At 39.1% G+C, this 13,025-nt stretch overlaps 2 protein-coding genes across 2 annotated transcripts; one reads left to right on the top strand and one right to left on the bottom strand.

Moving 5' to 3' along the window:
* Positions 1 to 385: 385 nt before the first annotated feature.
* On the bottom strand, positions 386 to 6,245 carry LOC121424385 (UDP-glucuronosyltransferase 2C1-like). Its single transcript, XM_041620052.1, has 5 exons — positions 5,783 to 6,245; positions 3,840 to 5,106; positions 3,005 to 3,170; positions 2,526 to 2,745; positions 386 to 1,012 (listed from the first exon to the last, which is right to left on the bottom strand). Exons 2-5 carry the CDS (start codon positions 4,785 to 4,787, stop codon positions 736 to 738), a joined length of 1,611 nt encoding a protein of 536 aa, XP_041475986.1. The 5' UTR covers positions 4,788 to 5,106; positions 5,783 to 6,245; the 3' UTR covers positions 386 to 735.
* A 2,657-nt stretch (positions 6,246 to 8,902) lies between these two features.
* Positions 8,903 to 9,379, top strand: LOC121424128. The gene has a single exon (XM_041619726.1). It carries the CDS (start codon positions 8,903 to 8,905, stop codon positions 9,377 to 9,379), a length of 477 nt encoding a protein of 158 aa, XP_041475660.1.
* The last annotated feature ends 3,646 nt before the right edge of the window (positions 9,380 to 13,025 follow it).

Here is a 13,025-nt window from a genome sequence, read left to right as displayed (position 1 = left end):
AAACACGTAAAAGGGATGTCTTTTTCAAGATAGGGCACGTTACGTACGTAACGTGATAAGGGTGTCAAAAACACAAAAATAATGAAAAAAGGGTATCTATTTTGCTAGGAAAGCTACGTGTTTAGGGTCAAATTTGCGGGGCTGATAAAACAAAATTAAAATGTTTTATAAAGGATGTCCTTTTTGCCCCAACACTATGTGTTTAGAGTCCGTTCTGCCCGAGGTGTGGAAGCTGGGGCAGTACTAAACCAAATGGCGTGTAAACTGTAAAGAAAAACCGACGACTGACGGACCCGTGACATAACAATAAAATATCCCTGTACTTGTTTAGGGGTTCATTTCAGGGAATACTTGCCCAGAGTATCGTTTTGTTTCCAATACTTGTCAAGGGTAGGGTTTCAGACGCCAATACTTGTTAAGGGGTGCATTTTCAGAATTTGGAAAATACGTGTTTAGGGTGCCTTTCGAGACTCCATGGTCGCGTACGGTACCCACTCGTGAATGGAAGTGCCCCCCGGGCGAGTTTATCATGTATCTCACTTGGCTTAATTGTCATATTATAAATGATATGGAATACATCACAGAGAGTTCCTAAAGTTCTTAAAGAATTTTTTTTCCATAAAAAAATATTCTGAAATAATAATGCGATTAAATACTTTTAATGGAAAACTTTGTGTCATAATGGAGCAAATTATATTGAATGCCGAAATGTTACGACCACAACTAGCCTAACGATCAGTCCCTTTTTTGTTTCCTTGCCCTTTTGCATAGACACCGATAACACCCTCGTAAAATAAGATAATCAACGTATAATATCGTAAGTAATAAAACGACTAGAAATGCGACTACATCGAGGGAGTTGAGTTCAATGAATCCCATTTCAGTAGAACGAAGACGAAGATGATCTCCACCGAACTTGACCACGTGTTCTATCCAGAATATAGCCGTGTCCAGAGGGCTGGCCAGTCGGTCTCGAAGGATACCAGACGCCTTTACAACATTGTCTTTATACCTGGGGGCATGAATTAGTATTGTAATAATTAAAGTTTAGTATACAAAGTGCCTGTTCCAATAGAGCAATGTATTCTACCATAATGTAATCAACAAATCAGTGTACTTATTCAGGATGGAGGGGCAGTCTTATAAGGTGTTTACGATGAGATTCAATGCAACTGAAATTTACCCCAAATTATGCAGACCCTCTGAGAGTGATTTGTATACCGATCGGAAAATATTTATCAATATCAATTTGCGTTTATTTTCAGTCTATCACAACCCCGGATCATAACTTTTTGTTAAAACGGGGTCCAGCATGTAGGCTTATGATGTTACATCAGGGGCCTAATTGCTGCAATGAAGTAAAGTGCACATTCCAACACACCGGACTGTAATTAGGGAGGAGCTGTTCGAAAAAAAGTGTGAATCGGAACCCTTTTGTCCCGTATTAATTTTAATAATAATAACAATAGCTGGATTATGAAGAGCTTTTTGCCCGAGGATTCAAAGCGCTGCTATTATTACCCCGGCTTTAGCTCGAGCTTCCACCAGTGCACGCAAGGAATTTCTCCTGCCGGGTACCCATTCGCGTCACCTGGGTCGAGTGCAGCACAGTGTGGATGAATTTATTGCTGAAGGAAAACACGCCATGGCTACGATTCGAACCCACGACCCTCTGTTTCAAAGGCGAGAGTCAGAACCACTACTAGACCACGACGCACCCATCCAATTTTGGAACCCTCGAGAAAAAAGGTTTTCCAAAGGTTACGCGCTAAAGAGCGGCGGTTAATTTTAGAACCTTTAAGGAAACCTTTGAAGGTTCCAAATACGGGATAAGCATACATTCTTAAGTGTGTGTGTGTGTGTGTCTGTGTGGGTGTGTGTGTGTGGGGGGGTAGTCAAATATATTATGACCCAAAAACGCGTTTAAAAGGGTGTTCTTCAGTTCTAGACGTGGGCCGCGCTTGCACTCGTTAACATGGTTAATGGTATCAAAAACGCCGATTTAAAAAAAGGTGTTTTTTTAAAGACTGGTCAATGGCCAATCGCGGGCTCAAACGTATTCCCCCTAAGCTTTTCTATTTAAGACTAGCCAGACGTGTTTGGCTAGACTTAAATAAAAAAAGTTTTGGAAAAACATACCCTGAATACCGCGCGCGGGGGGGATTCAATACCCATGAATATATAGTTTGGTCTATTTAAGGGATTTAAGCTTATTGTTAGCAAGTAGACGAAATTTGTTTAGGGGTCATACTCTGGCGACAACTCGTTTAGGGGCCAAAATGTGAAAATGGAGCCAGCGTAAAACTTGTTCAGGGGGTTATTTCGCACACAGAGAAAAATTAGTTTAGGGGGTGTTTGGAAATAATTTGGTCACGCATGTGCATTTTACTGGCCCCCAGGGGTTGCTGGGATCACCCCTTGAAAAAATAGATTCCAGTAACCACAAAAAATAATTATCTACCGTTTTCGTTGACTATTGCCTTTAACAACCACAGCTTTCTTGGCAAATTAAAAATAATAATAACCTCTTATCATTCAGCACATCGTGGATGGCAGTTCGGATTATGTCTTCCTTCAGATGGTTTAGATCGAGGGAAATACCCATTCCTTTCTTATCTACAAGATTGGCATTTGCACCCTGGTCTCCAGCGAGTGGTAGAAGTAGCATCGGAACACCGTAGTTGATTGCCTCGTGAACACCAGCACTGCCGGCATGGTAGATGAGCAAACGGGCCTTGGGGTGAGCTGCAATGAAATATTTTTTATCATTAATTCGGAACTTTCATAAACCAACCTTTTATTTACCCAATTATTGTCAAAATTCCATCAATCATATTCTATGTTTGTTTCTGTTAATGTGTTTCAAGGGCTTCACTCTGCCGGTAATACTGACTACCTAATATGTTATTCTGAGGTAACCAATCGGATAAGAGTATTATTTAATACTAACGTAGCAGGTCATTGTGAGGTAACCACTCTTGGATGAGTGTTATTTAATACTAACCTAGCAGGTCATTCTGTGGTAACCACTCTTGGATGAGAGTGTTGTTTCCAAGGAAACGAGGAGACGGACCAACTAATCTCCAGATGACCCTCTGAGGAAGTTCACTGAAAACTTTCGAGAACATGTCGTTAAAGGTGTCTGCCCCTAGAGATGCAGTCATTGAGCCCTTTGTTGGTGGATGAGACAGAAAGAGGAAGGTTGGGGAAGATAGAAACCCCCCACATTGTGAGTGTGTGTGGGTAAGAGAGAGAGAGAGAGGGGGGGGGGAGGAGAACGGGAGAAAGAGAAGACAAAAGAGGAAGAAAAATAACATAATTATAATTTCTGCTACGTAAGACACGTTACATTTCAACTTAATTTGATGTGAAGAAGAAATGGAAATTCTTTTAGAGGAGCAATAAGCGTGGAAAGAATATATATATATATATATATATATATATATATATATATATATATACATAAATAGATAAATCTTATTAGGAATTTTTCGCTCCGCGAAGTACGGAGCGTTCAAGAACAGAGAAAATCTATAGTCAAATGCCCTCCGATAATGAAATGAACAACCAAGACATCTTTGTCGAAGATTGGTAAATCAATACAGCAGTTTCGTCCTTGACTCGATCTGGACAAATGAAATATCTGCAATATTTTGTTTGCACTGATTACCACCAATTTCTGTTCCAATTTGCCAATATTCGACAAGTACCTCCTAGCTGTTCTCCATACGATTTATGAAATCGTTCTTTGAGGTTTATTTATTACGATTTCAAATAGGAGTAGAAAGCCCCAACCTAGGACGCAGGGGAATTCTCACAAAATGTTAAAGTATACTAACTAATGTGAATAAGATGAATCCATGTTCTCCAGACCCCTGAACGAATGTCTCTAGATCCTCAGGAAGCGGCTTGGGCTCCTGTATGGTGTATCCGGGTATTGGGATCCAGTTTGGTCCTATTGGCCTTGGGTTTTCCAAGGCCCAGGAGTTGTGACACAACCACAGCTCTGCTCTACTCACCATTTGCCATGGAGTAAGATCAAGGCGAATGTTGTAGGTAGTTTGCAATTGACGTAGAGGGCGATAGACTGAAAAGTATTCGAAGATATAATGTACCCCGTAGTGGAAGAACGCATTTTTAAGTCGGTCGAAGAAGTTCATTTTGTCGGTCAGAGAAGGCGTGAACGAACTAAAAGGAACGTATGAGTTTGGAATAGGAATGCCGGCATTATCCTCGGTGAAAGGCGGGAGGCGCCGTGTTCCAGACAGAAGAATATACGGCACATCCAGATACGCAGCGAGTGCGGCGTCGCAGAAATCGGTCACGGGAAAAGTGAACATCATATCAAAACGTTCTTCTTTAAGCTTTCGAAGAGTGTCATCGCTTTTAAAGAGCTCAAAACAACCGAAATACATCAATCTATCGAATTCAGCCATAACTGGGCTATTCACTAATTCCATAGTGGAACTGTTTTTAAATTCTGACATCACAGTCCTTCTAATCTTGTACATATCGGAAACTTCTTCGTCAGACATTGAGTTAGGGAAGGTGATGTTCGAAGTGTAAGATTCTGGCCGGAATCCCTCGAGGCTCTTCTTGTCGATGATAAGCAGAACCACCTCATGACCCCTCTTAACCAAGGCTTGGGTAATAGTAGTTAGACCCATGTAATGGCTCGGCATGCTGAGCATACTGCTTGCCGGTAAAAGGAATTTTGCACCATCACCAACGTCAGCTGAAAACATCAAGGACATTAACAGAACAGAGAATAAGCCTGTTTTCGTCATGATGTCAATTGACTGGTATGAATGTTGGCCAAATGCCCTCGTTAAATCAAACAATCAAAGAATAAGAAATCGCGGATTTTTTGTTCAGTCTCAAAATCTTTAAGCCAGGTAATTCGTCTGTCGATCGCAGCTCCCCGGGCCGATTAATTACAAAGAATGTAGGTCCTAAGTGTCCACATTATCTGATAATATTGTGTGTTTAGTTTATTATAGCCACGATCTGTCTTTTCTTTGCAAACATCAAAACGGTCAGTCGAGCCACGATACAACGATGAGATGATTAAAACCTATTTGCCCCTCTTTGTACGAAAGACAACACCTGCAATCAAATTTAAAAAAAGCAAAAGAAATTAATTGTCAAAAGGAGTTAGGTCCATCGTTCACAAATTTTATTGTTTTCTGTCTCAAAACCTCTAAATTTTTAGTCGCTCTAATTAAAAACAAACAAAATTTGAAATTCACATGAAAACGTGAATATAAGTGGCAAAGAAAAATCAATTTTTTAATAAAAATAGATTGGATTCATTTCAGTTTACTAGCAAAAGGGGTTAGGTCTACAATGACAATTTTAAAGAATATATAGAAAAAAAGTTCGAGGACAGGTAGATTTCTTTTATACCTTATTTTATGTTAACATGATAGGGGAGTAGTACATCATGAAAATTTAGTTTCTCATAAGAATGTTGCAGTAAGTGAGAATTAAAAAGACGGTTTTTCTCGGAATGGTCCAAAGTGGACCTAACCCCTTTTGCAACTAAACTCTTCAAATACATGCCAATGAGAAGTTGTTAATTATCCAAGCAGTAATTTTTTTTAACAAGAATGAACTGAAAAAAGGGCTAAGGGTTTGTACGGTAGAATCATTAGAGCGTACTTCTAAAATTCACATATTGTTGACCTTTACAAGAAATGTGGATTTACGATAACACAGGGCCAAATGTATACAGATGAAATAAGACATTTGATTAAAGTGGCACAAAACTTGCTCTACATACCTGAATATGGTGTACGACGACTGCTGTCATGTATACTGCACCATTAACATGAAGACATGTAAGATGAACTTTGTAAAATGAAGTCCGGTTCAATCGCCCAACAGTAAGGTAAACCGAAGAGATCTAGCAGCTATCACGATCGTTCAAACTTTAACCCCTTACTAATCAAATATCAAAACGAAATCTTCAATGGCAAATCAAAGATACATACTGTGGTGTCATATAGGGTCTTCACACCGTTTCCAAACAAGAGCGGCCCCGGCGGAGTTTATAGGAACGAAAAAGAGGAGATTTTCTATCGATAACATGACGGGAAGTATAACGATCAAAGTCCTCTCCGCTTTTGACCATGTTGGATGACGAAACCCTGTAGTACTATTACATGTAGGCCGACTACTATATACAGATCACGGGATCTGTGGTGTTTTCTTGCATATATATGTGAGGATATACCGAGGAATATGCATAAAAAACAGCAGTGATTATTGGTGCGTATAGAAAGCTCTATCCGCCATTCTACTCTTTTGTTAAAATTTTGGGTTTAGCATTGTGGGTTATGTTAAGTTTTGTGACACAACACATTTTATTTTACACTCCCCTCTAGTATTATGTCCATCTCGAAGGTTTAATGGAACACCTCGATGATGTTTGTCTTCTATAGGGACACCAATTAATTACTGGCGTCCCTGGCGACGGTCAGTTTAAACCGACCCAAGCATTTTGCAGTGTACGAATATGGGAACAAGTACGGAAAAGTACCAACGTCTACACAGACGGACATGATATAGAGAAGCGAGCAACTTTTAGTTCTCTCTCTTTCTCTATCTATACACACAAACACAACCACTCACATAAAGGCCTATATATTTCATCACTTTGCAATGCTAATGAAAATGAGCTCTAATATAGTCAACATTAGTATCACCTTTAAGCTAAATATCCTTAGGTAGAGAAAAGAAGAACTAGCCTTTGTGGTGACACGACCTTTGCTCGAGGCTTTATTTTGTCTAAGATTTAGGGTTAGGGGTTGCAAGAGGGTTTTATGTTAGGTTTAGGGTGTAGTGCTTAATTCAGCGTTTAAGTTGATCATTCCATTAATATGTGCGATTTGCAGCGGAGCATGTGTCATGGGACCTTAGGTGTCATTTGTGGTGAATGATGGTGAATGTGATTAATGTTGAGAAATGAGGTTTGATGTTCTTGTTTTATAAAGGTCTTTTCTATACAATGCGTCCCCCTAAAAAACTTAACACTTTTGACATGACTGCCAAATTAAATATATTAATATATATACACGATGAAATAACGAAGTAAATCACCCGTCACGGAAAGAAAATAATAATCAAACTAAATGAAGAATAGTCAAAGATTGCTCAATTATTTTACTTTAACTAGTTTCGTCTTTAATTCTCCAGAAAGTGTTTCTGAAAAATTAAAAACGAAAAATTGATTATCAAATATATATATATGTATATATCACTTTGGGAGAAAACACCTACATTATATGGAAGCCAATAAAGTCAACTTTCAATTGATACCAACATGTGAGAAAACTGTCAATGCTTGAGCGAGCACTACCCACTGAAAAAATGGGTATGAAAATTAGGTTGGACCGGAATCAGTCTTCCGATTTTTGTCAGTTTCTGAGAGGCAAATCTTTGGAACTTGCAAAGTTAAGGGTGTTGTGATAAATCAATGATCAACCATAATACCAGTTTTTGTTGTTTACGTAAATTTCACAACTTATTAAATTGAACTTTTATGCATGAGTGAACAAAAATTACACTTTTGGGGCAGCATTTCGTCTTTCTCCTGTGGATCTCAGCATGGACTTACTAGGTCCATGATCTCAGCAATCATTTGAAAGTTGACTTAATTGGCTTTCCATATACAGTATACAGTGGCGTACCATAGGTCACGGCATGGGGGGGGCACAGAGATCAGTGGTGGGGGGGCACCAGCAAAAATATTGAGTCACTTAGTGAGTGAGCGCGCGCGCGCTCATTTGCCGAGTATACTGATCTATATAATTCAAGGACAGTGCCATTAAACGGATGTGTATCTCACTGATCACATAATGCAAGCGCAAAGCGCGATCTGATTTGTTTAAACTTCAGACCCAAAAAGGGACATTATAAGCAAGTTTTTTATAATCATGATACGTACTTGTCTTATATTTTAGGAATCCATTAAGAGTATACATCTCACCATAGTCATGTAATGCGAGTGCAGAGCGCTTGCTGATTTTGTTAGAATTACATCTAAATACATAAAGCACTTGTAGTCATTGTAATCATGATTAACATACGCATCTGACAAATCAAATATTGCGAGCGCAAAGCGCGAGCTGAAAATTCATTTAGGAAATTCAGACCTGAATAGGGACATTTGGCTTGTTTGTAGGAATCACGAAGACAATACGTATTTTACTAATGCTATGTTCACACCAACGGCGAATGCCGCGCTTTAAATCGGCGATCAATTCGGCGTTATTTTTTTTTTACTCTTAAATTTTTTTTCACGATCTCATCGGATATGTTATGCTCGTTCCCGCTTGTGCGACATATTATTTCCCGAATCGCTACGGCTTCTCACGCTATGATGCCGATTGATCAGGGTTTATTACGCTTTAAATCACGCTTTGATATGCTTTGATGCGCTTATCACGCTTTAAATAACGCTCTGATACGATTATCAAGATCTCTTGTGCATTAATAGGGTCTGTCAAGCTCTGTCATGAAATGACATATTCGAGATTCTGATTGCATCCCGCCTCTGATCCATAGTATATAAAGATGCAGCAGATACACGGAATCATTACATCTTTGGCAAAAGAACGAGATATGGAAGTTCAATATGTACCAGACTATGAACCATCTTATGATGTAGACTTGACCTTTGTCTCCCTGCTGTATAACTACATGATAGCCCTCTAGGCAGAGGAGAGAGAAAGAACTGCAAAGACAAGAGGAGATTGAACTACCAGCAGGAGGGAGAAGACCATTCATCAGGTGCTGCTGGACCAGGCCATGGCTCACTGAAGAAAGAAGACAGCAGTATGGCCAGTACACTATCCTCTTAGACACACAACCGCGGTTAGAGGACCCTGTTGCCTTCACAATGTTCACCAGAGTAACCCCTGAGGTGTTCGATGAGATCCTTGCGAGAGTTGCACCAGTCATCCAGAAGCAAGAGACTAACTACAGGCACCCTTTGTCCGCTGGCCTGGCAATCACCTTGAGACATCTGGCCACTGGGGACAACTACAGATCACTGGCATATGGTTTCAGATGTGGTATCTCAACCATATCAGAGTTGATTCCAGGAGTGTGCAGGGCCATTGTAGAGGCGTATAAAGATGAGGTCTCCAACATACCTACCACCCCTGAAGCATGGAGCACCCTTGCCCAGCAGTTTGAACAGAGATGGAATATCCCCCATGCAATTGGTACCTTGGATGGAAAGCACACAGCCATTAAGAAGCCAGCAATCACAGACAGTCTCTACCACAACTATAAGGGCTTCTTCTCTATACCACTGCTGGCATTGGTAGATGCAGAGTACAAGTTCATCTGGATTGAGCTGGGAGGTAAATGACACATGTCTGACTCTGAGCTTTTCGAATGCCTAGAAGATGGGTCCATAGGGCTGCCCCCATCATGCCCCCTCCCTGGAGAAAATCAGCTTGATATTCCCTACTTCATCCTGGGTGACGATGCTTTTGCCCTGAAGAGCTACATGATGAAGCCATACAGCAGAAGAGGGATGACAGATGAACAGAGGATCTGCAACTACAGGATCTCAAGGGGGAAAGAGTGGTGGAGAATGCCTTTGGCATCATGACAAAAAGGTTCTGGTGCCTGTTGAGAATACTGGAACAGAAGGTAGATAACGTCACAGAGTTGGTGGAGACTGTTGTGGAGCTCCACAACCTGCTGAGGAAGAGGGTGGCGCTGGCAGCCAATGCGGTGGACCACGAAGATGAAGAGCACAGCTTCGCACTAGGGGCCAGGAGAGGTGGACCTCACTGGGAAGATGTTCCGCAACCACCTGCAAGGGGAAACCTCGCCAATGTGGATGCCAGACATCAGAGAGATCATCTCACAGAATACTCTCCAGTGGGTGCTGTTGACTGGCAACAAAGAATGGCTGGGGTGGTACTTCCTGATTGAGTCAAGAAAGGAGTGGCTCAGATATCGTCAGAAGCAAATGATGAAGATAAAGACTTTTGTGTCTGGAAATAAGAACATACTCCCATATGCCCACTTCGTTTACTTTTAATAAAAGTTTAAAATAATTTTTGTATTGTGTGTACTTATGAAGATGCAATTATTATTATTGATGTTATAGTTGTTGTTATGTATTTCATCTGCTTGTAAAAATATAAATACAGGCTTTATTGATTTCTTACCCATGAAAAACCAGATAATACTACTATTGTAAATCAGGAGTGAAAATTTAAAGGAATCAAGTTGCAGAATTTGAAATTTAGACATGTACGATTAAAGATAAAAAAAACGCATTTTTTGGTTAAATTGATTATTACAAACTATTACAAATTGATTTTCTTACTAATTAAAAAAATTAGTAAGAAAATCAATTTTATATGTGAGATAAATACCCTTATCGTTAAAGAGAAAATAAAACAAAGGAAATAAAATATAAAACATTATAGAATTAAAAAATGACATATAATAAAAAAAAATAGATAGAAAAAAACTTTGTGGAAAACTTGTAGTTTTAAACAGTTTTTCTATTTATTTTTTTTTATTCTATTGCCTTTTCTATTTTATTATGTTTTATACAGGATGTCCCATTAAAAAATGCCCGGTACACTTCTGGTCGTTTTTCTTTCATTATTTTTTTGTTTCATTGAAAAGACCAACTCTTCATTTAGTAACTGATCCAAAAATACCAAAATCACATTCAGTGTTTTTTGTGTTATAAGTACTTCTTGCAAAGGTCTGTAATCAGGCTGAACGAATCCTTAACTGTAGGCCTATGGGCAAAGTATCAAAAGTGGGGTCACCGCTTTGAACCAAGCTCTCTTAAACTCTATCAAGCTTTCCTACGACTTTGATAAGCTTTAATACGCTCTTCCCTCTTTTCTCAATCCGTGACAGATCGCCTCAAATTTTTAAACAGTTTAAAAAATTCTGGCGCTCTTGCCGAATGTCCCGAATTGCTCAAAGCTTTCTCATGCTCTATTACGGTCTTTACGCTTTAATGAAGCTTTGTTACGCTTTGCCGCCGCTTTGCACGCCGCTTTAAAGCGCCATCAAAGCGGCGTTGGTGTGAACCTAGCATATCCAAATAATGCGAGCGCGATGCGCGAGCTGAAATTTTTGTGTATATTGACCCAAACAGGGATATTTTAAAGGACTGATTTTAGGAATTCATGAAGAGCAGACGTATTTCACCAATCCGCTAATGCGAACGTAAGCACAGACAGGAAATGTTTTATATTAAGAACTAAAAATGGGGCAATCACTCTAAGTAGTCATGAAAAAGAATCATGTCACTACATAAAACAATAATAATCCGAAGTGCGAGGAAATATATTTGGTGTATATTGACTTGAAAGCAGGAGGTTTTAGCACAACAGGATTATGTATCTCGTTAAACAGACAATGCGAGCAACATGAACAATGAAGACATTGGCCCTGAGCAAATTATGTTTCATAAAGTTATTGTCATATTAATAATATAACATTATAATGAACAATAATTTATTTTTCCCACCACGTTTTTCTCCCTCTTTTTCTCCTTTTCCCCGTTTTTGGCAACGGTTGTTCTAAGCAAATTTATGTTATTAATATCTTCATTATTTCTTTATATTTTGTATCATCAGGTTTTAGAGCAGCAGAGCCAGAACCTATCAGTGGCAGAGTAGTTCGTTCATTACAGAATAGTATCTTTAGTAGTAATTCGGCACCACCGGTGAGTTGACCTTTGGAGATTTACTGTGCTTTTTTTTAACTAACTGAAATGAATGACATGTGTGTGCATAAAACCATAGCTTATGACGAAGAGTACTTTCTTTTGATAGTGATTGATGAATCATTACACGCAATTAAAAAAATACTGGGTTAGAACCTTAGTATTGTTTGAACTTCTAGGAAACTCGTTTTTTGTGAGCATTTCAATAGAGTCGGTCAGTGTTGTAAAACAGTCCGGGAAGGCGGGGTAAGTTGAGAATAGGGGCAAGTTGAGCCACCACCCCAGGCCAATAATGAGTCAGATATTGTGGTGGTGTCATGTATTGGTGACCCATTACATAACCCTTAACCCCACCACATTGTTTTCAACTTTGAAACTAAAATTACTTTTTTTAGAGGGAAAATACATTTCAGCCAAAAAAGTAAAAAAAAGTGTGAAATAGATTAGTGTTTTTTACCCATACTCGTCTTTAAATATAATAAAGTAATAAGAACCATATTGTTAGTACAGGTATGGATTCTCATTCTTGTAATAGTATTTACACGATGGATGCATAAGAAATGTGTGGATGTGAAAATATCGCATGAAGTTCGGACTGGGGTAACTTGAGCCAGCCAACATGGGGCAAGTTGAGCCATGGTAATTGTTATGGTAATATATAATAAACAAAAACCAATAAACCTTAAAAAGCCATTGAAATGCAGGCAGAAAGGAGCTTATTCACATGACAGTTCTATTACTTTTAGAGGGTGTTGGTATTTATGGATGATTAGCAAGTGAAAAGACTTTAAATAATACAATGACATGCTGGTTCTTCCCGCATACATTATGTACATAGTTTTTGTGGCTCAACTCACCCCAGAAGATGGCACAACTTACCCCACAGATGGGGCAAGTTGAGCAATTTGACATCTTTTTTTCTCAAAGGTCACAATGACTTTCAGTGTAGGGGTAGGAAGTTATATATAGGTGAAATATATTTCCCAAAAATCAAATTTAAAGGCAAGGTGCTCATTTCTGCAATATTATTAGTCTTATCAATTCTAACATGCAAAATGCAAAAAGTGTCACCACTTAATACCCCGCTTTCCCCTATATGTGGTCCAGTGGTTTGAGCAATGGACTCATAATCGTAATGTTGTGAGTTCGAATCCCAACTCTGCCATTGTCTCCACTTTGATAAAAAGGCCCAAGAGTGATATCTGTCGTCTATTATTTCAGCCACTATGACTGATTAACCTAGACGTAAAATGTTTCCAAGGTAATTGGTTATATACCAGCTTGGCGTTTACCAGCAAAAGAT

This window comes from Lytechinus variegatus, chromosome 11, assembly GCF_018143015.1.
Source record: "Lytechinus variegatus isolate NC3 chromosome 11, Lvar_3.0, whole genome shotgun sequence".
NCBI classification, from domain to species: Eukaryota; Metazoa; Echinodermata; class Echinoidea; order Temnopleuroida; family Toxopneustidae; genus Lytechinus; species Lytechinus variegatus.
Note: the sequence above shows the minus strand (reverse complement) of the source record. Positions and strands in the feature narration are given on the sequence as shown.